General features: G+C 41.3%; 1 protein-coding gene across 3 annotated transcripts in view; it reads right to left on the bottom strand.

The window, feature by feature from the left end:
* Positions 1 to 23,532, bottom strand: part of LOC104020286 (putative tRNA methyltransferase 9B) — a 50,689-nt gene that overhangs the window by 9,005 nt on the left and 18,152 nt on the right. For 2 of the 3 annotated variants that reach the window (XM_087758673.1, XM_087758671.1), the window contains exons 2-3: positions 12,386 to 12,583; positions 8,906 to 9,079 (exon numbers count right to left, since the gene is read on the bottom strand). In XM_087758673.1, coding sequence (XP_087614799.1) covers positions 8,906 to 9,079; positions 12,386 to 12,539 — 328 coding nt within the window. In that variant the 5' untranslated portion in view covers positions 12,540 to 12,583. The remainder of the gene's footprint in view (positions 1 to 8,905; positions 9,080 to 12,385; positions 12,584 to 23,532) is intronic. The other variant, XM_087758672.1, reaches the window with a different exon arrangement.

Genomic DNA, 23,532 nt, shown 5'->3' with positions numbered 1-23,532 from the left:
ACAGCGGCCTCTTTATAGGTGCCATACACCTACACTAAGCATTGAACATTGAGTCTTTCAGCACTTTCCACACTCGTCTGCTAGCATTTTACCTTTCTGGCTTTCACTTTCAATTTTTCTTAAGAGTTTCTTCCTTTTTGGTAGTAAACTTTTATGCAGTGGATTTTTTTAAAGCATTTTTCTTCCTAGGAGGAGGTTCGATTACGGTCACATTAAATTCAGTGAGAGAATGTGGTTCTTGCACAATTACTTATTGATGTGGGCCTGATGCACCATGTCAGACTAATAAGAGTTGTTTCTCTTTTGTGGGTTCTCAGATTAATCTTTACAAGAGGCTTTGTGCCCCTGTGTATCATTTACACAACCTACATATGGATAATTGCGGTTTCTCAATATTGTGTTTTCTGCCCTCACAGCCCTCACAATCTCTCTTAATAATCTGTGGTCATTTTATCCAAGTTTATCAGAGAGTTAGTGATACATCCTTATTATTACACTGCTCTCCTCTGTAGCTGTCTACCTACTATCGTTTCTTCCAGAAGTTTATCCTCATGCTTTTTCCCACAGAAGAATATTCAGAGCTTTTTAGCTGTTACGCAACTCTTGCAATAAAAGCTAGAAAAAACCCTTAAGTTCACTACAAAAAGGGCTTTAATGAACATTATATCATTATCATACTAATCAACACCATGCCATGGTGATGGGGACAAGTAGGACCACATTCAATTTTTAAACATCCAAACAAAACATTAAACAAAACAAAACAACTAAACATTGCAAAACAATTAAACATTGCAAAAAAAGAAAACTAAGCACAAAAAAGAAAACTAAGCACAAAAATAGTTGTTTGGGGTCAGCACAGGTGCTTGTCCAAAACCCATGACAGCTCTTTGCAGGAGCAAGGGCTTGCTTCATAGATTAGCAGTTGTTATAAATCAAGCATTCCTTTTTGTTTTGGCCATACATTCCCCTAGCGTACCTAAAAGTCAATCCAAATTAATTTTGTGCCATGTACTGCTCATTCCCACCACTTTCCCACCACTTTCGTTTAAATTGAAGACTGAAAGATTTTCCATAACTGAAAAGGACATAATGCAATTTTAGATTTCATACGGAGGGGGCAAGGAGGAAGGGAGAACATTTCAAAGGTTCTTCTCTTATTCATTTCATAAGAATATAATTAATTGCTCCTTCTCTTAATTTAATACTGTGACTAATCCTCCTAAAAGGGATTATTTAGAACAAGCAGACAATGCAAGATACATTTTTGTGTCATTCAGCTGTCTTCGAAGAACAAAACTGAAAGCATCAACAACTTTGTCTGATTTTTTTTTTAGAATTCATTTTCAAAATGAATATTTTAGGTCAGTGATTCAATTTAAACCTTGTTAAATGGCAAAAAGAATCTGTGTAATCAGAAATTGCTTTTCTCTGTCAAATTTCTTTACTGAAGTTAAATCCCTTCAGAGACATTTGGAAAGTATTTAAGGATCACAGAATCTTTATCTCGGAGACTCTTTTGTATATACTGTATATACACTTCAGATGCCACTTTATCTCTGTCAGCTCTAATAATAGGAAGAATTGGAACATATACAGAAGGCATGATTCTAAGTTAAATATGATTTTATTCTCTTCATTATGCTGGTATCAAAAATAAAAAGAGGAGGAAAAATACTAATATACCAAAGAATTATTTAAAAGAATTACTGAGTAAACTTCAAACAGTGTTTCAATTAAAAACTTTTCCTATTAAAAACATAATTCATTAATTACTCTAGGTTGGAAAATTTGTTCCTTCTGTAATTTTCCCACATTTATGGTTAGCATTAGCAAATGAGGATGCTGCCTTTATAAAAATCATTACAATTATGAAATTTAATTAACTTATTAAAGCCTTGATTCAGGAATATAATTATATGCTTAATTTTAAGCATCTGAATAGCTACACTGGTTTCAGTGGGATTACTCCTGCGTTTATATTAAGGATAATTCTGAAATGCTTCTCACAGCAACATAGAAGTGGGGACACCTGTAGTTAAAACCAGTGAAAGAGGGTAATGAAATAAGGACAGGTGGAGCAGCTCTTTTCAAGCCATTCCCCTCCTTTGCTTCGTGGCATTCTCAAGCTGCGGGCTCTGAGCCTGAATTGCTTCTCCCCTCTTCCCACCCAGAGCAGCAGGGCTTTGCCTGGAGCCGCTGCTCCGTTCTCACCTGCTGCAGCACCTCTAGAGTTCACCTGTGGGCTCTTGGAGCCAGCTCAGTCTGCTCTCGAGCACCACTTAATATTGCTTTTACACTTTATATTAGTCAGTCACTGCATATAGAAGAAACAATGCAGGTAGCTGCCTTCTTTCCTTCCCTCCTGGGTGTGCTCCTACGTGCTGGGCTACAGGATCAGGCTCCTTTTCTACCTCCTTTGGGCTTTTTGGCTGCAGGTTCCAAGGGATGGTGGTGGTCTTCTCCACCTAACACAGCCACGCGTTCAAGGACTGTGGCATGTCTGTGAGTATTGGAAATGCGGGCTTGAAACCCCTCCGGCTGAGGAAGGAGGTGGATCGAGCTCTCCCACTTTCAGGGTGAATGCCCTATGGACTTGGCTGTGGTGGAAGGAGAAAAAAAGCAAAATCTCTACAATGCTCTGTCAGACAACAACCCCAAAAGAGGTATTGGCACTATGGATCTTTAGTGAAGAAGGTCTAAATGTGCACCCAGCTTGGGTGCCTGCAAGCCGTTCTGGATCCATTCTGGATCTCAGTGTCTCCTGTCTCAGCAGGAGAATAAGCTTTTGGTATTGTAGAGTGAAACGCCATGCTTGGGACCCTGCTGCCAGGTGTCAGCACAAACCTGCCAAAACCATCACGTGGAAGCTGCTCAGCTGTTCCTCCTTCCAAAACCACATCCACGTTGCTCTGCACCCCGTGAAAGCAGAGGACAACAGCCGTACATGAGCAAGTTGTGCAGCCGGTGACAAGCTGTCACCTCTTTTAATGACAACCCAAGGTCAAGACCTTGCAACCAGGCAACATGTTGTTAAGAACATGTAGGTAAGATTTAAAACAGATATACTGTCAACACGACGACAGTAATAAGACCACGGATAGCCAATTGTGGCCTAGAATAAATGATTACATTTAAAAATGCTGAGCAGGCTGCTGGCTGCTCCTGTGAAAATTAAACTAAATATAAGGCTGGAGTTTGCACCAGTTCTGCACTCCAGTAACTTGGAGCAATAGAAGGGACCATAAGGGGCAGAGCTCGTTCTGTTTTGATGCACATTTTTCTAAGAAAACAAAAAGAGAGAGTGAAGTTTTCTGACCTGACCCCATCCTGAGATAACAATATATCATCTACTGGAAATAAACTTAGGATATATTTGATAAATCAATTATAACTTGCATGAAAATATCAATGCAAGGAACACAAAGCTCCTGATTTAATTAAGTGAGATAGAAATCTGGCTCCTTGCTGTTGGTGAGAATTGCACCGATAGACAACACTGTCAGCTGATGAGCCCAGTGAGAGCAACCGCGTGAACGACAGATAAAGCCTGCAGGTGTCAACGACAGGCTCTGACTGTGCTATGGAGCTTCTTCGCATCCCTAAGAATTTGCGATTACTAGCTTAGAAATAACTCTATTATTCGCTTTAAGTAAAACACTAGCAGTGGTGAGACCAAAGCTGAAATCAGGGCTTGCAAATGTCTCAGAAGAAGCAACCGTACTCTGTGGGTGGCCTCATCGAAACCAGAAAACTCCACTATGGGTGGCATTTCTCCTCTGTCTCCGAGACCTCTTGTGATATTCAGACTTTGTTAGTATTTTGCACCTCTGACTTCCATCAGGGAGGAGAGTTAGCCACTGTGAGAGAAGCTGTATTAACATTAGGCAACAACTGGATACAGGAGAGTCAATAGATTTTTCTCAAAAAGGACAGGTGGCCTTTTCATTAAATTAGATATAGAAAAATAGACGTCATTCATTTTCCATCTCCAAGGCAGAATTAAATACTTGGCCCAAATGTACCCAGGTTGGTCTAATCTGGTCTTAAAAGCCTTTTAATATCTGAGGTAAATAACCTTTGCTGCAGGTTAAGATGATTATTTTTTTTCTTTCTATATAAAAGTAATATCAGCTTTCTGTAAAAATCATTTATGTATTTGAAGACTATTATGTTTCCTTCAGTCTTTTTTTTTTCTTGACTAACAAAACCCAATTCTTTCAGTTTCCTCTAATAATTCAGATTTTCTAAACTTCAGTTATCTAAAATGTCTCCATACTTACTGCAAACATTTTAAGGCATGGTCCCCAAAGGCAGATATGATATTCCACCTAGGATCTCAAAAGTACCAAGCGCAGGAGGGTGACTCATTCTTCTGCCTTCCATGAAACTGCTCGGTTACCATACCCCAGACAGGTATTTGCCTGGTTTTGTAACAGCCTGACACTACTCACATGTATTTGGCCTGTGGTCCATCTTGCCTGGCCATTATTTCTCACTTTGTTCACTGAATCCTTCCTTCCCAAGCATGGTACATCCCTCTCAATGGTTTCTGTATCTCTTCTTGCTGATTTCAGACAACTCTCCATCATTTGGATCTCAAATCCTATCTTCGAAAATAATTCCAACTCTTCCTACATAGGAGCCGTTCACAAATTGTTCAATATGCTCTCTAGCCTTCCATCAAAGTTATTAATTAAATTTTTGCATAGAAACAGATGTAGGGTGGGTCCCAAGAGCATCCCATTTGAAATGTGTCCTGATTGGACAGTGAACCACTGATCCATTTTGAGAATAATTTTCTTCCATATTCTTAGATCTATTTACTTATTTTACTTGCAACAATGACACAGGAGTCATGTCTTCTCCTGCTACCCTGTCTATTGGGATGATTACCCTGTCAATGATAGAAAGCAGATTGGCTTGCTCCTGACAAATACATGTTGGCTGTTTCCCATTACATTAGTATTCTGTAGGTTTAAATAATTTATTCTATTTAAATGAGATTATTTAAATTATTTATTCTGGTATCCTTGCATAAATCTAAGTTAGGCTGGCTTCTTCTTGATGTCCTTTCTCTCTCTTTTGGAAACAAGTATTATGTTTGCTTTTCTTTACTTGCTTGAGATCTTAAAGATAATCTGCTAGTTCACAGTAGTTTAATTTCATGATTTCCTAACAATTTGTGTAACCTAATTTATCTAAATATTCTTTGAGATGTTATTTCCTTTTTATAGTCTAAACTCCTGTCCTCTGGTTAAAACTCTACTAACTTATTGATGACTACTGTTAACTTTTTGTAAAGATGAAAGAAAAATGCAACTTCCCTTGTCATCTGTTATTTGCTCTTCTTTCCTTTTTGTTTTCCTCTTGCTTTCTGTGCATTTATAAAACCTTATCCTAGTTATAATTCATGTTATGCTGTAGTCATCCTGACTTTGGTTCTTCACACCATCCCTTAATAATTATTGATAGTCATGTTTTTTGATGATTTCTTTTCAATTTTTGTGGCATTAAAGAGTTCCTGATGCTTTTATACCAGACCTCGTTATATTCTGCTTTCCACTGGGACAGGTTGCTTGTTGTGCCTTTAATATTGTTTATTTTAGGGAATGTAATTTTCTGACCACAGTGCCTTTTTGTTGGAAAAAGTTAAAAAACTATTAGAATGTAAACCCAATTGATCCTTAGGAAAAACAGAATTTAGGAGAACTGGCAGGTAGTGATGACATACCTATCTGACAAAACTCACTGTTATGCAGAAATAACCAAGGTTGCACAGGAATATGAGGTTTCTTTATGGGGTAAAGGAACTATGTCATGATGGCATTGCAGTGTTGTGCCCATAGTAATTGGCACAACAGTGCAATATAACTACACTGATATGATCTGATATTAACACTTGGTTTCTTCTTGCTCAGTGTCTCATTGAATTTTACCATAAAGACAGAATCTTATACGATAAGGAAACTCTCCTGGACCTTTTATTTGGACTTCTTTTTTTCCCCAAGAGACTCTTCCACCTTGTAAACTTCAAGAATTATACCGTTTGCAATTACGCAGACCATTTTCTCAGACAGTGTAAATTAGAGAACTAGACAGGTTTATGTCCCTTAGGTTCCCCTCGCTTTTTCTGTTAAATTACCACATGACTAAAAGATCACAGATTAAAGTGAAGTTAATTTTCACATATTGGTATTAACACCAAGGAGAGCCATTTGATGCTCTTCACTCCAGGAACCCTTTTTTCTCACTGGGATGAAGAGTCTGATCAGATATTTCAGTAATATAAAATAACTTAACTGACTTGAGTATCTGACTCCTAATAGGAGAGGAAAATGTGATGTCCTCACCTTTGCATACTTACCTAAATTAATAGAAAAAGCTGCTTTTTATCCCTTGCCCATGTCAGAGTCCAAGAGCTCAGCATACACAAGATTTTATTAACACAGAACATGACCTTTCCATATAAAGGAGAAAGCCACCTTGACAGAGGTAAAGCCATGCTAAAAAGTCAGTCCTGTATTATGATTCGGAACAATTCCTTAGCCAAAGTGGAAACATGAGTGCCAGTCCTCTTTCCATTACTGCAAGTGGCAGAAATCCTACTTATTTCAATAATACAGGAATGGCTTCATCATGCTAACAATAACAAAGCCATCAGTATATGGCAAGAGGAATGACTTCTGTTGTTTGGTGATATTAAATCTCAAATAAAATTATGCCATGAATTCACTGCAAAAGTGAGTATGATTTCTTTCTTAAGGCAGTGAAAACATTGTGGAATGAATTGCATACTCACAGGGCAAATTTGTCTCCTTGAACAGAAAGTTAAGCATTTGAAAGCAGCACATTCTAAACTTCTGCTGATATATCATGTCTAGATTTGTTTCTTGTCAGTAGAGGTTATTCCATTCATGGAACTGGCAAAATCCTTCATTAATATATGCATACACAATAGGTGTTGAGTACAAGGAAAAATCACCAAGTTAGGCTTGACACTCCTCTTCTGCCGATATTTCCTACTACAGACCTGGCTTTAGAACACCCACAGAAATTTCTTGCCTCCTTGGACAATCTCCTGAAGTTTCAGAGAACGCATGCTTACCCAAATTATAGTATATATGTACTATACTAGTATTATACTACATACTAGTATATATAATAATTCAACATATTATTTGAAGCTTTATAACGCATCTAAACCATATTTTTCAGCGATATAAGGAAACACTATCATTACTGTGGTTCATGCATGATCTGTGATGGTAAAGGCTGTAACAGAAATAATTTTGTAATTTGCATCCATATTATAGTGCTGAAAGGGCCACAGTCCATAACCACGCAGCTCTACCTGTCGCCCAAGTGTCCTTCTGGATTCCTCACCAATTCCAGCTTCTCGCACAGCAGCCATGCAAACAGGGCTTTCAGCTTGCTGTGGATGGGAAGGTCTGTAGTTCTGCATCTCCAGCAGCAACCTCAGCCCAGATACTCCACTTTTCTGTAGGCTGTTCACAAGTACTCCTGGGGCACAGACTCTTTTGAGGCAGACAACTTCTGAACACGGCTACATACCCTTTTCAACAAATCTGGCTTGTCCTTCACTTCCTTACCCTGGATTGCCAGAGAATGCCAAATCACCTTTGGGCACAGGACGGTTGTTACCCCATCTGGGCAAAGGATGTGCAAACCCAATAATAAGGACTGTTCGCTATCGGGCACGTTTCTTAAATCATGACTGAAAGATTTTCAGATGGTGTAGCTGAGCATGGTTCACAGCCCTGTATAATGATGTACCAGTGACAATAATGCAATCTCAAATTTCCATCAAATGTCAAATTATATGGCATGGACCAGGACTTAAAAAGTAAAGTCCTTCAGGGCTTAAAGAAAGGTCACCTGAGACATGGAGAAGAGGCTGTGTAAGGCTACTCACTAACTTCAAGAGACGTGAGGTATTAACATTTCACTTCGATTTAACAAGGCTTAGAGACCTTCATACTCCTTTGGTTGAGAAAAGGAAAATCAAGTTTGCTGAGCACTGTAATTTGTTTTATTGACAGTATTGTCCAACTTTTAATCAGCATGAGCTTAATACCTAACTTTTAAAAGGTGGTTGAGCTACCATTCAATGTCTGCTTCAAAAGTGGCAGAGACAGGTAGTTCCTCCAACATTAAGTTGCATTGAAAAGGGCAACTAAATAAAAAGGAAAAATCTTACAACAAATGAAATCTGAGGTTATTTGATGAATATTTTAAGGCAGCAGTGCCATTGAAACAAGCACTTCTGCTTGCTTTGTCATCGGCTCCTTGTTCTTTCTCTGCATTATCTCCTGCTTTGGCTGAAACAGGTCTCTCTGCAGTGAAGCAGTGGGTAACTGATTCGGCTAAAAGCAACCTTTCTTTTTGCCGGTTACTTTCCAGCCAGAACAGTGTCATGGTCATCCTCATCAGCACAAAAATGATTGTGTTTGCCAACAAACCATGGAGCATGGGACTAAAAAGCAGTGTTTGGAAAGGTGCAGAAGGATTTAATACTGAGCTTCGAATACGCTCAGTGTTCCTAAGCAAGTTTTGTTGTATTTTCCTCCTGATAGAGCCAACACTTCAAATTTCTGCTATGTAATAAGGCAAAAATAAGGCTCTCCTTTCCTGTTTTGCATATTGTACTTTTGTTGTGCTTGGAGCAGAATAAAACAGCTCACATCCGTGTGACTTACCCTTTTTGCAGTTTTTCACTGAGTTTGCAATAATATACATTTCTTGTGTTACTATAGAGTTACCTGGTCTACAAACCCCAAAATATTCTGTTGGTCACTGAAAAAAAAACAAACCTAGAAGAAACTAAATGCTTTGGACCCTTTAAAGGTCTGACCTATCGACATTGGCAGTATGCAGAACTTACCAGCAATGGACAGGACAGCATCAAAGCACTCACTTCGATAAGGCAGATACAAGCCATGGCATGCCATTACTTCATGGCCTTCATTTCGTGCTGATTCCACCAACGGGAAACAGTAGTCACAACCCAGTTTATAGACTTGAGAATTGATGTGAAGGTATTTGCCATTTCCACAGCCTGAAGAAATAATGAGGAGGAGAAAGAAAGGCGGATATTTGGTGTCTGTACAAAAGAAAATATATTCCTGACATAAGCCATGATGTACGCCCTTGACTGGCCTAATAGCTTGAAATTCTCCACCCATTTTAAAGGAGATGATACAATTGCAGTGGTATTCAGGTTATTTTTTACCATCACAGTACAATGAGCACAGACTGCTCCTTTCTGTCTAGCAGGCTCTCTGCTGCGTGACAGGAGGTGTTCAAGTGGGATTGCTAGGGAGCATTTACCTTGGCCTTCCCACCACATATGGAATCAAAAATATTTATGGTAATGATGCTAGTGCAATTCTGCTTGTAATAGACTCAAAATGCTAAGTGAAAGCATCATGTAGTGGGAGCACAGCACTGAATTATTCCTGTGGATTGAAATGCTGATAGACAAACTAGACTGCTAAGTAATGAAGTCACTATTAGACCAAACCATTAAATCCATTGTTTGCTGTTTTAACTGCTGCTAATTGCTGTCACCATGACAACAGTGGAGTTTCTTTTTCTGGTATCTCCACACAGTTTCCTTTTCATAATGGAGCCTGCGACACGGAAATTAACATCTTCCCAAATTGAAATACTTCTTGTGTTGAAATAAAGGCAGACATCTTTACATAACGATTTTAATGTCAGCAGTAAAACAGATCTTATCTAAATTCTTGGTAATTTGTTTGCAGAATTATCTGGATCTTAACACAAAGTGTATTTTAAGGTAGATTATTAATTTTAAAAACTTGCCTTCTCACTTGCACCATAAAAATCATAGTTCAGATTAAGATCAGGGAGGTAAATGCATCGGGCTAGCATAATACCCTGTACCTTGTGCAGACCTTAGTTCACATCCTGTTTATGGCTATGCTTACTTCAAACATTAAGCTTGGGTCAGAGCCCAGATTTTATCTATAATTCATTTTTTAAAAAAAGTATAGTTATTTTGGAGCCTTCCAAATATTTAAGTCTCTATATTTAGGTTACAGCCATCCCATAGCACCTATTCTGAAATGCTGTGTGGGTCCCTATGTTCAGTAAGGAGCCTCTCAGCCCCATCAATCTGTTATGCCATTTGAATGGGAGATGAATCATTGCTGAGCTGCAGATAGAAGTCTGCTGCTAACTGCTTGTCTAATATTAACTGCTGATCCCATCTCCCTGGAATGAAATGAAGGAGAGATATCCAGAGAAAAGCTGGAGTGCGCTCAGTCCTTCCCATGCCTGACCGGCACCGGCTGAGAAGAGGTGCTGTGAAATGGTGCCAGCACTTGGCTAATACTAGGGTCTATTTTCCAAGGAGAAAGAGCAGAAAGAGGACTACCCTGGAGCTCTGATTGGAAGAGGACTCCAGGACTTTTTCCGGTTTTCACTTTTGGAGGGAAAGGCTCCAGTACAAGCCAAACAACAGCTAGTAAATACATTTCCTCTAATCCGACACCAGAGGCTGATTCCCAGGGATGGAGGGGTAGAGGAAAGCCCTGCAGGTAGACTCGTCTCCAGCACTGTGCCACCACTCTTGGCGATTGAGTCTCGCACGAAACTTGTCTCCAGCCATGGACACCACAAGAGTGTGCCAGCAGCCTCTGCAGGCCAAAGGCCAGGAGCCAAGCCTGAGCTTAAATTACAGTGTTAACAAAGTCCAAAGTCTGTGACATCAGTAAAAATTCAATGTGCTGGTTCTTTGTATGCATTGTCTTTGTTCACACTGAAAACATTGCAAAATCTGCCAAGATCTGGTAGGAATATAGCACCCAGCATTTAGACTGTGATAACTGGGAAAAGTATATGGTAAAGTTTGAATGACACCCAAAAAGTTAGTGTGATTAGCCCAACCCTCAGTAATTTTTCTCTTTTACAAATGTTGCCATGCTATAGTGGGGAGACTACACAAGTGTGGTCCCCCAGGGACTGATACTGGGCCCAACGCTATTCAATATCTTCATAAGTGATCTCCATAATGGGATCAAATGTAGCCTGATGAAGTTTGCAGATGACACCAAACTGAGTGGGGAAGTAGACACTCTGGAAGGGAGAGCCACCCTGCAGGAAGATCTGGATAGGCTGGAAGAGTGGGCTAACAAGAACCTTATGAAGTTTAACAAAGACAAGTGTAAGGTCTTGCAACTGGGAAAACATAATCCAGGAGTGCAGCTCAGACTGGGATCCACCTGGCTAGAGAGCAGCTCCATGGAAAGGGACCTGGGGGTCCTGGTGGACAGGAAGCTCAATATGAGTGAACAGTGTGCTGCTGCAGCCAAGAAGGCCAATAGGATGCTGGGTTGCATCAAAAAGGGCATCACCACCAGAGATAAAGAAGTCATTATCCCTCTCTACTTGGCGCTTGTCAGGCCACACCTGGAATACTGTGTACAGTTCTGGTCCCCGTTATAAAAAAAAGATGTGGACAGGCTGGAGGGGGTCCAGAGAAGGGCCACCAAGATGATCAAGGGTCTGGGAAGCCTGCCATATGAGGACAGGCTGAGAGAGCTGTGTTTGTTCAGCCTTGAGAAAAGGAGGCTTAGAGGTGATCTCATCACCATGCACCAGTACTTAAAGGGGAGCTACAAAGAAGACAGAGACTCCCTTTTTACAAGGAGTCCCATGGTGAGGACAAAGGGTAACGGGTACAAGTTACTCCCAGGGAGATCCTGATTGGACACGAGAGGTAAATTTTTCACAATGAGAACAGTCAATCATTGGAATAATCTCCTCAGGGAAGTGGTTGACTCCGCTACGCTGAACACGTTTAAGACTCAGCTGGACATGGTGCTGGGCCATCTCATCTAGATCGTGCTAGAAAGGTTGGACCAGATGATCCTTGAGGTCCCTTCCAACCTGGTATTCTATGATTCTATGATTCTATGAAACCTTTGGGGAATTAAAAACTGTCACACGTCGTTCCCCAAAGCACTCAGGACAGTGTCATGATATTTGCTTCTAATTGGCCACACAAAATACATGTTGTAAGAGCTAAGCAAGATTTCAAATTCCAGAATTATCATACTAATACACAATTTTAGCATCCACAAATGACATCATAAATTTAGCTTCAGTTTAGTACTTCAGTTTAGTGGACCTGCTGGATGCTGGGAAAAGTCAAATTGTCTTCATATATCTATGAATGGTGGAGCAAAGCAGGAGGCAAATTTGATAGTCAGTCTGGGCATTTTGATTCCCCAGTTTGATTCAAATGCTCCAAACTCTTCTGCTGCAAATACTGCTTGATAGAAAGAGAGGAGATACTTAGTCTGTCATTACCAATGTGATAAACAGCCCCACTCACCAATATCAGCAATCAGACTGCCTGGTTCCTGCTCTGAAATGAACTGCTGCACCTTCGGCCATGCTTTGTAGCGTGCGTCATTGAAGTAAGGAGCAATTTTCTCATATACACTATGAACATGGTCCCTCTCGAGTTGGCTGGCTTCCTTCTCCATCACAACCAGGGCTAGGCTAACCCAGTGAAGGCAGTGCAACCGTCCTAGAGAAAGGGAAGGGAGAAAAACAAGCGCTGAAACTCTTGTTACCATAACTTAAGCAGTATGACATTTTTTATTTAGGAAATAGTATTTCCAAATACTTGCCATTAAAAAGAAATTGCTGAGGCTTTTAAAGAAATAAAGGTCATCTATTCTATGATTTTATACAATGTATTGTTTTCTTATATAAATCTGAAAGGAATTTTATGACCTACCACTCAATGTTTATTAACTTGCTTATATTGTTGTACTTTGGAAGCTGTTAACTTTTGCTTCATAAAGTCTTCCACCCTTTTTCAGTCTACCCTTGAAAAAGACATTTTCTAAGAAGTCCTTTGTTTACAGACACATCTTAAAAACCAGCAACTGCAAATGATGATGAATACCAAAAGCTGCTTAGAGTCTGAAACAAAAGCTCTGAGAAGCGTCATTTCTCCTCCGCTTCATTCATCCCCCAGAAAGATCCATGCTTACAGACTTCCCATTGCACAATTCATTGACACTGTGTGTTATTGTGAACAAAAATCTTTCCAGCTTTCCAAGCATCCTTTTTTCCAGCTATTCTGGATTGGCATGGTGCACTGGTATTAGCAATGCCCCCAGGAAAACCCTGTAATATTGTAAATAGCCTATTGCATCCTAAATCATTGTTCAGTTCAACATGAAGCTTTGTACAGAAAGGCTGTAAGAATTATGAACTTCATTGAACATATGCTGTCCATGCCAGGATTTATGTGAAGATTTGGGCCACCAAGACAGGCTGCTCCTGTTCCACTTGCACGCTGCAAACAACTCCATGCAGAATAACTTCTCCTCTGAGCCAAAGGTATTGATGACAGCACCTCACCCGAGATCTCTGCACTGCAGGCTCGCCATTAATCTGACTCCTAATACAGTCCTTATCTGGTCCTTATTTTCAAACTCATAAGCATTTAAAATCCTGTCTACTCAAAAGACTATTGTTCTGTGATTTCCTAGGCAATTACATCAAAGAGAAACACTGGAGCAGATGAAGCCCAAATTCGATCCTGCAGTAACAGCAAGAAACTAAGTCTAGAGGGGTTTTGGTTATGTCATTTATTAATCTGAAAAACTGTGCTAGGATTAAATCCTGTAGCCGTTGGTGTCTTCTGTCATATCAGATATTCACTCAGCATCACTGTGAAATTACCCAGACTGCAAGTTTCCTGAATATCCTGCCTAGATGAAAATGATGACAAGTATTGGAGCGGGGTGAAGAAATTCTTCGGAAGATCATCGCTGTTGTTCTCTTCATTATATGTGTTGCTAAATAACAACCACTTTAGAAACACAGATAATAAAAAAAAAATGACAATGACTATGAGTTGTCTTGGTTTAGTGTCTCCTGCACAGCAATGCATATCTTTTTAGCTTCTAGTGAGATTTAAAGCCATCACCTTGCAAGCACTTACACAGGTGCCTAACTCTGTGTGTGCAAACAATACCACTGACTGATTCCAGTGGGGATATTCCAGGCACAGAGTTCACCACATACATTAGTGTGTACAAGACTGGCTCTCCAAGGCAGAAGGATTTTTTTATTGCTCTTCATTATAACCAAACTCTGCTGTAGAAGCTAGTTTTTAAAAAAATACCTTCAGAAAAACTCCGGTTGAAATAGCTGAAGTGCTCTACTGGGGATCATTTCAAGAGGAAGCTGATGTACTATCAAATATACAGGGAAAGGCAGAAGGAGGCGAGAGAAGGAGAGGGAAATTGTTCTTTGGAAAAGCCGCAACATCATTTCAAAGCTTTGCTATTGCTTCATTTGACAAGAGGAAATAATAACTGGTGAACTGATGTAAGATCACAGGAGTGAAGAGAACAGAGCTGTTTCTGTTTAACTCTCGGCTTACACTCAGGATAGCTCACTTAGGCAGAGGGACAGTCTGGAAGTTGCTGCCAGCTTGAGACACTTAATTACTAGGAAAAGAAAGAAGGTGCATATGAAAGCATCTAGCAAGAGAAAACACATAGTAAGACACCCTTTCAAACTAAGGCAAAAAAATGTTTAACTGCAAAAAACCCATCATGAGTTGTGTGTAAAACAGTCTCTCCTCTGGAACAGGGGCAAAAAAGATGGAACAGAGGCTATGATTAAATCCCACCTAGAATTAAGAAAGACATAGCATCTTTTGTTTTAAAACGGTAGCTCTGAGAGTGGGGGCAACGGTCTGGACTCTCTGAAATTTAAAATTCCAACTCTGCAAGGCACTATTAAAATAAATTTTCTATAAGGTTCTTATAAGGAAGTAACGCTTTGTAGGGGAGGCTGGAGGAAGAGACCAGTCAGGTTGGTCCCCAGCAATCACCAGCAGTCATGCTGTGGGCATTTCTACCTAGAGGAGTCCAATGAACACCCATCTCCTACGCTTACCAAGCCATAAAGCACAAAATGCTTGTCAACACTCCATTTAATGCTTTTAGTACATCAGACTGAAAACTGTACGAAATACAGTGTGCCAGAGGAAGCAAGCAGAGAGATGTTTGAGGGCACAGCCACTAAGTTTACAAAGTAAAAATGTTCAGACAATCCTAGGAAGCTGGTTATGACCCACATAGCAGAAGCAAGAAAAAAAAACCAAAATAAAAAAGGAAACAGGGATGCCCACCAATCTAGCCTGGGGGAAAATAATTTCTGGGGGATTGACTCAGGTTCAAACATATGACTTATACATGCCAATACGAACCTCAAAGACTTTACAGTTTCTCTGTCATCCCCAACATCCTTTCTGTAGTCACAGGAAAAGCCAGAAAATAACTTAGAAATCAAGCTATGCATCAGGAAAAAAAAAATAAAATTCTGCCCAACACAAAATTGGATATTTAGTGCTGCAAATGTCACACAATGGCATTTCACATTGGTGTTGCTTGCTTACTTGCATAACAAAGGCTTTGGGGAATGCAGATATTTGCTTTTGAGCACACTCACCTCTACCTTTATGCAAATTAAAAAAAAAGTAAATCTAGTAAATCTACTCATCCAGGGCTGGCAGGAAAGCAAAACGGAGAGGTACAGAGCAGCAGTTCAGCCTGACTGCCTGTCACCTAATCTTAAACTAAATTTGACACAACTTGATTGAAAGTGAAATTAAATTTGAGTTTAAAAGCCATTAAAAACTTCTGAGTTCATAAGTGATTATTAACTTCCTGAACACTGGGAAGCCTCTGACTGTTCATGCGGGATGCGAGCCTCGTGCAGGCTGAGCCCCATGCTTTGGGGAGCCCTGACACCCCGTGGCATCGCTCCCCAGGGGGTACCACAGGCTGCTGGCGGAGGGGGGCCTGGCTCCCGCATCCAAAGCAGGAGCTCATCCTCTGGCTGCAGCATGGCAGCTTCTGCTGTGTTAAGAGTGACTTAAATTTATCTTTGAATTTAAAAAGAAATGTTTGGGAGGGGAACAGGCTTTCTAATTCTAAATAATTTCATTCTTTGGGTAATACGCAATGATGTCAATTTAACTCAGCTGCTCTATGGTTCAACCTAATAGGAGAGAATAAACTGAATTGGTAATAAGCTTGCTTTTGACAGGGAGAATCTTCTAGAAAGACATGTCATCAGAGAGCTCCCAGATGTAATGAGTAAATCCTGATTTAAAAAATTGCCTATTCTTTCCCCCTGCCCCTGAGTGCTTGCAGCTGTGGAGGCAGCTGCAGGACCCGGCTGCCCAGGGCTGTGCAATGGCTCTCGCCACGCTTGGCCTGGGGAGCTGAGAGCAGCTCTGCCGAGGCTCCTCTGGAGCCCCGTGCACATGGGCCACCCCATGGAAGAGCTGGCGGGAGCACAGGAGAAACGGGGCTGGCTCAGAGATGCGCCCCAGCACCACCAAACCCTCCCTGCCGCCAGCCAGAGAGACAAACCTGGAGCTGCCCACCTCAGCTGGGCTTCTTCAGAAACAAGATTAGCTTAAGTCCTGCAGTAATTAATGCCAGCAAATGACATAACAGCTGGCCTATCATAGCTGAAAATTGAAACCAACAACTCCAGGAACACACCGTTTCTAATACCTATGAAAAAGATGGCGGTCCTTTCCTCCCCTTGATTAAACGAGTATTTTTGTAACGATACATTTGGAAAGCCTGTTTCATTCTTCTCCTTCTCTGCGCCCCCTGCACCATCATCATTCCCACCTTATACACAAACATTACACTGTGACTGCATCAAAATAGCTTTTCTGTGAAGTGCCTAATCTGTGTGTGAAACACTGCAAATATTCAGCTGGACCTTGGTAAGGTCCCTTCAGGGACCTTCAGCAAGTTTGTTCTTCCACCAGCAGCAGCAGCCACAACAGGAACGCTCTGCCAGTCAGACTAACAGCCCTTACCCCTGTGAAGCAGATAAGAAAAGAACAAGAGAGGAAAAACTGTAAAATCAGCCTTAAAGCCCTTGAACGACAGTTCCCATGAGGTATCAGGATCTGGGGAAGGACTGATTAACAGAAGGCAAATGCAATATGGGGCACAAAGGGGCTAGGAGAAAAGGAGAAATGAAAGAAACTAGATGGGAAGAAAATAATAAAAGGGAATTTTATAAATAATAAAGAAGGAAAATGAAGGGCAAAGAAGGAAATGAAAAGGAGGAGAAAAAAACTGAGAAAAAGAAGAGGGGATAAAACCACAAAGACCTATAAAGAAACTCCAGGTTAGTATTGTAATTACTTTGCCTCACTGCATTTTTTCCCAGGTACCATCATGCACGGGCACAGCATCACAATTTGACAGTTAATCAGTCATTTAGGGATTCCTCATAATGCTGTATTAATATTGCCATAGCGCAGTGAAACCTTCCCACAGCCTCCCAGTTCCTGCAGCACATCCTACTGGCCTTATCCTTACCCTTTTACAGGGCTGAGAGGCAGCAGAGCTGCATCTCTTCCACCTTCCTAAAGCCACCGGCAGCCGCAGCATAAGGTCACTACGTGCCTTTCTGAATTCCCTCCGTGTTGCAGGTGCTGCTGGGGAGGTGGTTACATGCAGAAAAGAAGCAGGAAGGAAAAACCAGAAGGGAAGGATGGGATTTGTGAGACTGAGCCAGCGCTCACTCAGAAAAAGCCACAACTTTTGGAAAACCTGACAATGGGACATGTTCATCTAATCCAGGAAATCAGCCCTGAAGGGCAGCCTCACTAATTGCCAATAACCAATACCGCTCCCAGAGCTGCAGGAGCAGGCAGGGAGAGAAGCCTACCTGAAAAGGCCCAGCATATTTTGAAGGGAAAATGAGGGTAAAGCTAACTCTGGAGAGGATATGGTGGTGCTTTCTGGGTATCCTCATAGAAAGCTGGAGTGTGGAGCCTGACCCATGGTCCTGGAGTCTGGAGTGCAACCTGGCAGCAGGGTCAGATGCAACGGGAGAGCTTTGTGGCCCTACAGACTAGAGAAGGTGGCAAACCTCGGAGACCTTGAGCTACACACTGACAGTCTTCGTGACCTTCAAGATTTGAACTTTGGTCCTGATATAAAAAATAATTTTACCAGTACTTTTGTAACAGAAGCAAAACCTGTTTAGGGAATTTGGGCACTGGATACCTGAGTGTTAAAATAACTGTTAACCCACTTTGCCTTAAGTATCACTGCTACATTCTTGGACTTCTGTTTTGTTTCCATGGTGGCTGCACTACCCTGACCTACTCAGCCATAACTACTCATAAGATTTCCCTCTACCTGTTCTTGTTGCCTTCACAGATGGACAGAAGATCTCCTCCTGCTCACTAGCTCAGATCACAATGATACAGTCCGCTGATCCCAGCTCTTTGGAGGTGTAGCACTACAACACACCTTTTCCTAGGAACCCCTTGCAAGTCTCGAAAAACGCAATACATGGAACGAACAACGTCCGTCTCACAGCAAAGGAGGAAAGAGACAAATTTAGAGCCTGAAAAGTAACGAAAGCAGCCTTCTTCCCCCAGTCCTAATGTGGAAAGAAAATGAATTTCACAGCATCTGAAAAACTACTGGTGGAGTGGAGATGTCACCTCTAGAAGCTGTGCTGCGGTGCTGGTTACAGCTTACTCTCCTCAGCTGCAGTTGTGACACAAAATTCATGTCTTGCCCAATTCATCTGGCATCTGAGGAGAATTTTTACAAACATGTTGGCAACAGCTACAAGTAATAAATCAAGCTTACATCACCATCACAGCTCACTCTTCCGGACATGGAGCTGTCACTGGAAGGGGGGCTTAAGTAATGAAACTTCCCTTGGAGACACATCTGTGCATCCCTGAAAATGCTGATGCTGCTCAGGGGGTATTACCCTAAGCGGGGGCAGAAGAAAATTCCCCCCAAAAAGAAAACTGACCCTGCAAACTCTGTTTTGAGACACTGGCAAACTTGCTTGTAAGAAGTGCACCCCTGTCATAGTTTATGAAATAACCTTTTAGAACTGTTATCTCCTTCCATGTCACAGCACTGAGACAACCTCTCAATAACAGCTACATGGGAAAACAAAGGCAAATATCACAACATAGCTTACTTACAGTACCAAGTGTACATGCGAATCCATAAAATAATCATACTTGGTGATTTTCTTCTAAGAATAAGACATGCCTGTGAGAGTGAAATAGTAATTGGATTATGCTGGATTGAATGTTTTAGTGCTACTCTATGCCATTATAAAATTGACATGATTATACAAATGGAAAGCATGAAATCAAAAGTATTAAACTGAAGTTCTTGTGAATTTAGCACTTCCTTCTCCCTGCTCCAGAGACCTTGAAAAAATATATATTTCTGTAAGTTGCATTATGGCCAAATCCTCCCCCGCAAGCCTGAGGTACTAAGAAGGGACTGTACCTGGGAACACAGAGGAGGAAAGATTTCCAGCATCGTGCTTAAGGTTTTATGCATACAATTTCCATTAATTGAGCTAATATTTACACTCAGAATTTCAACCTTGAAGAAGTGAATTATATTCAGAAAGATAACAGTTTATTTTAAAAAAGTCAATAACCAATGAACCGCATTTTCATTTTCAATGTTTTATTTAAAGAGTTATTTAAGGGGAAGAAAATAATAAGATGAGCCTCTGGCCACTCAAGACTGAATCATTTTATAGATGTAGATGCAGTTAGTCAGCTGAACAAAACATTACATGACACCATTTTACTGTTCAGGGACTGATGGGAACAGAGACATCATGTGAAATAATTTTCAATATATAACTTTCTGTTTAATAACAAAGAAACAAACAAAAAAGCAAACTATGAACAAAGGCAAATAACCAGATAGTCAAGAAAACACACACTGACCACAGCTCAGTGAGCTAACTGTAGCAATGAGAATTCCTAAAAAAAAATTCAATTATATATGGCATTTTCAGAGAAAAATGTGGTTTCAACACTTCTTTTTGCAAAAACTCAGATAATTTCCTGAGTGCAAACCAGTAGCAGGCTTTATGATTCACAGAATGCAAACAGAAGAGATGAAACCACCTGACCATGCAGCTGTAACACTTGCACTGGAATTAACCAGTCACCAGGTATTTTTCTGTTGCAGAGCATCAGGCATACCATCTTGATATAAGCAAGTCAGAATAAACTGCTTAAACGTTGTAGGTCTGAAAAGTCTGATAGTCTCGTCAAAGTGGCCAATTATGTTCTTGGAAATACATGTGTTTGTACTACCTTAATCCCCACACTTTCCAGTTCGGGTTAACAGACATGGGAAGTTCTTACTCTGTTCTCTTCCATCCTCACAGACCCTACAGTTACAGTACTGATCCTGAGTAAAGATAGATTTTCTAAAAGGGTCTGAAGAGGGTATAAATAGGCTTGCTTAGGTTTTATTTAATAGAGAATCCAACATGGCTACATCTCCCATGAGGAATTTTTTTCCAAGGCACCACTGAAGTATCACATCTCAATACTTTCACCTGTTGCTTTGGAGTAAAGGAGATGATGCTGCGGAAGAGTGGGACTGGCGGCCTGTCCAGCTCTTAGAATCTCTGTGAAACACATTGGCCCTCATGTAGACCCTGGCCCACAAGATGATGGTGGAGTGCGGGCAATGCAGATGGACTTGTGAGATTCCCTACCAACATGATGTAGCTGACAATGAACTAGGCAGGAAAATATTGCCAGTTGCTCGTATCAGTGACTTTCTCTCCTGCATCTCCATGTGATGGGTTTCACTTTCCTCATGTACAAAATCAGACCCTTCACTTGTTAATACTATTACATCCTTGCTCTTCAGCTATAAATGAGCACTGCCATCTGTGCCTGGTAAGCCTTTCTTGCATGCGTCCAGCATCCCCCTACAAATCTGTGTTTTTCAGATAGAAGCCATCTATAGTAGCACTGGTCATCTGCACTCTAACGCATGTCATCTGATCCCTGTTTATTTAATAAAGAGTTTGTATTTGGAAACCACTGGCAGTAATTCAGCAGTGAAGGACTATGGATTTAAGTATTATGGATTTATGTAAGTGGAGAGAAAACCAGGCTGGTTCATGCTTAAATGATTATGTTGAGTCCTGCCAGCTCAGCTGGGGGGGAAGCTCCCGCTTCGTAACTCCCCTGCTTGGTCCGTGGGACATTTGCTGCAGAGGGGAAATGGGAGCTCCTTGCCTAATATTCCCTCCTGAGGACAAAAGAGCAGAAGAGATGAAACTAAAATAAATCTGTTTTCATTAAAACTTTAGCATTGTAAACAAGGCATCTGAATAATAAAATGGATTAAGTTGCACAATTTTAGCCAAATGGAATGGTGTATTTAATTTTGTTAGCAACAGCTGCAGGTTTGGCATTGTAGTAGTTAATTTCTTAGCTTTTGATTTAAGATCATTTTAACAAGCTTCCCTTCTCCCCACCTCTATTACTACCTTCTTTTAACTGCAGAGGCTGAAAAAAACACAGAGAAAATGAAACATCAATGCAGGTATGGAAGCACCATCAGGTCTCAAAACACAAGTCAATAACCTGATTTCACATTAGTTTAGACCGTCATTAAACCATCACATCCATTTAGAAAAGACACAGCTGCTCAGCTTGGAAGAGCCATTCTAAACAGCCAGAAGCATCTCTCCCCACCCCTACTTCTTCTGCGCTACCGCGCGTGCTTACATGATGCATGCTGAGAATCCAGTTCAGAAAAGGCAGTCAAAAAAAAAAGAAATGGCAGAATGGCTACCTGGCAGCAGGTGAGAGAGCGAGAGAAAGGAAAACTGGGTGAATAAATACAACATCCACAGACAAAGTTTGGGGGCGGGTGGGTAATCTAATCTGTGTAAGGGCAGAAAAAAGAAAGTTGTCCAACAGCTTATGGCTGCCTCAAATTGGTGCTAAAATTCTGATGCTATATAAATCCTGAAGAAGATATGGGTGTGAGAGTGGAGGCAGTGTGGGGAGAGCTGTGCAGCAGCACAGCCATGGCATGTACAGGTACCTGCCACAGCAGGCAGGGCTAGCGAGCAGGCCACAGCCCCACTGGCTACAGCTCTGCCACGTTTGCTCAAATTTGTTAGTACTCTAACCTAAACATAGCCCAAATACAGCTAAGCAGAAAGTGTAGTGGAATAATCTGGCCTAACTTAAGGAGAGGACCCATCTGAACTGGGGTATAGGCAGATAAACCCCACATAAGTCCCAGTAAACAGCCCCCTGCCTCCTTTCCCGCCCTGCTTAATGCTTTGAATGTAAACATTAGGCGCATCGCTCTTCACTTGGAAACTACCCCGAATTCTGAACCTCAGTCACCCATGGATGCCCAGAAATCTCTCTCTTGAGATGATGATGGATGCTATCTCTTACAGCCACAGAATCACAGCATCGTTGAGGTTGGGTGGCACCTCTGGAGATCATCTAGTCCAACCCTCTGCTCAGAGCAGCGTCAGCCAGAGCTGGTTGCCCAGGACCATGGCCAGTCAGGTTTTGAACATCTCCAGAGATGGCGACTCCACAACCTCTCTCGGCAACCTTTTCCAGTCTTCAATCATCTTTACAGTAAAAAGATGTTTCTTATGCTCAAGCAGATTTTTTGAGAAGATACTGGCTCTGTCTTCTTTACACCCTCCCATCTTGTATTAATTAATAAGATCCCCCTCTGAGCTGAAAAAAAACACACAGAAGTATCATCACAGTGTATGATCATAGAAACATCACCTGGGAGTCAGAAAACAGCTAAAGCCATGTGCTGTGTAGTGTGGATTAGGCCAACCTGCTCCAAAAGAAGCTAGCCCTAAGCAGCATGGACACAAGCCAGTCTGTGCCACTTGGCCTATGGGTCAGGGAGTACTCCCTTGATCACTTCTCTTTAGCACGAGGGACATAACCTTCAGGTACACTGATGCTGTGTAGCCGTTGGCTCACTCCCTGGCTCTGGGGTTCAGTGCTCTGACTATTTTCTCTAAGTCTTACCTGCTATAAAGAGGTGGCCCATAACAGTGGGGGTACAAAACAGTCAGTTTTGGTTTCAGGGCCAGGGATCAGTCCCTCACCTTTTATTTGGCAGCACAGAGACAGCCACAACTTCAAAAGGCACGGTGTTTTCACCCAGGATACCCTATTACCTTGTCATTAGGAGACACTCTAGGGCAGAGGGTCTGAGTAGAGCCATCAACTCTTCGATGAAGTGCTCTGAAGTGCTGTAATTACTCTGCTGAAGCTAGGAACTGACATTTCATGTTGCCCTGAAGTCTCCTCAGAAGGAAGTTCTGCATTATAGATCCCAGGGAGATGGAGACACCTCACATTTCCTTCTGGCTCCTCATCCTTTCCACACAGACAGCCAAATACTGGATTTAAGCAGAATGGAGGTGGCCATTGGAGAAGCATATCAAGAAATGCAGTATTAACATGGGAGGAGTTCACAGGCTCTGTACAGTCAGTGGAAAGACAAAGGCACTGAAGTTAAATGGCCTGTATCTCCACATGAAGGTCTCTAGGGGAATCCACTTTTCCCCACTGACACTCTAAATTTGCAGTTCTGTTGAGTT

The sequence above is a fragment of the Nipponia nippon genome, unplaced genomic scaffold (genome assembly GCF_047370975.1).
Source record: "Nipponia nippon isolate SJK-2023a ecotype South Korea unplaced genomic scaffold, ASM4737097v1 scaffold_2, whole genome shotgun sequence".
NCBI lineage: Eukaryota > Metazoa > Chordata > Aves > Pelecaniformes > Threskiornithidae > Nipponia > Nipponia nippon.
This window is presented reverse-complemented; position numbering and strand designations above follow the sequence as displayed.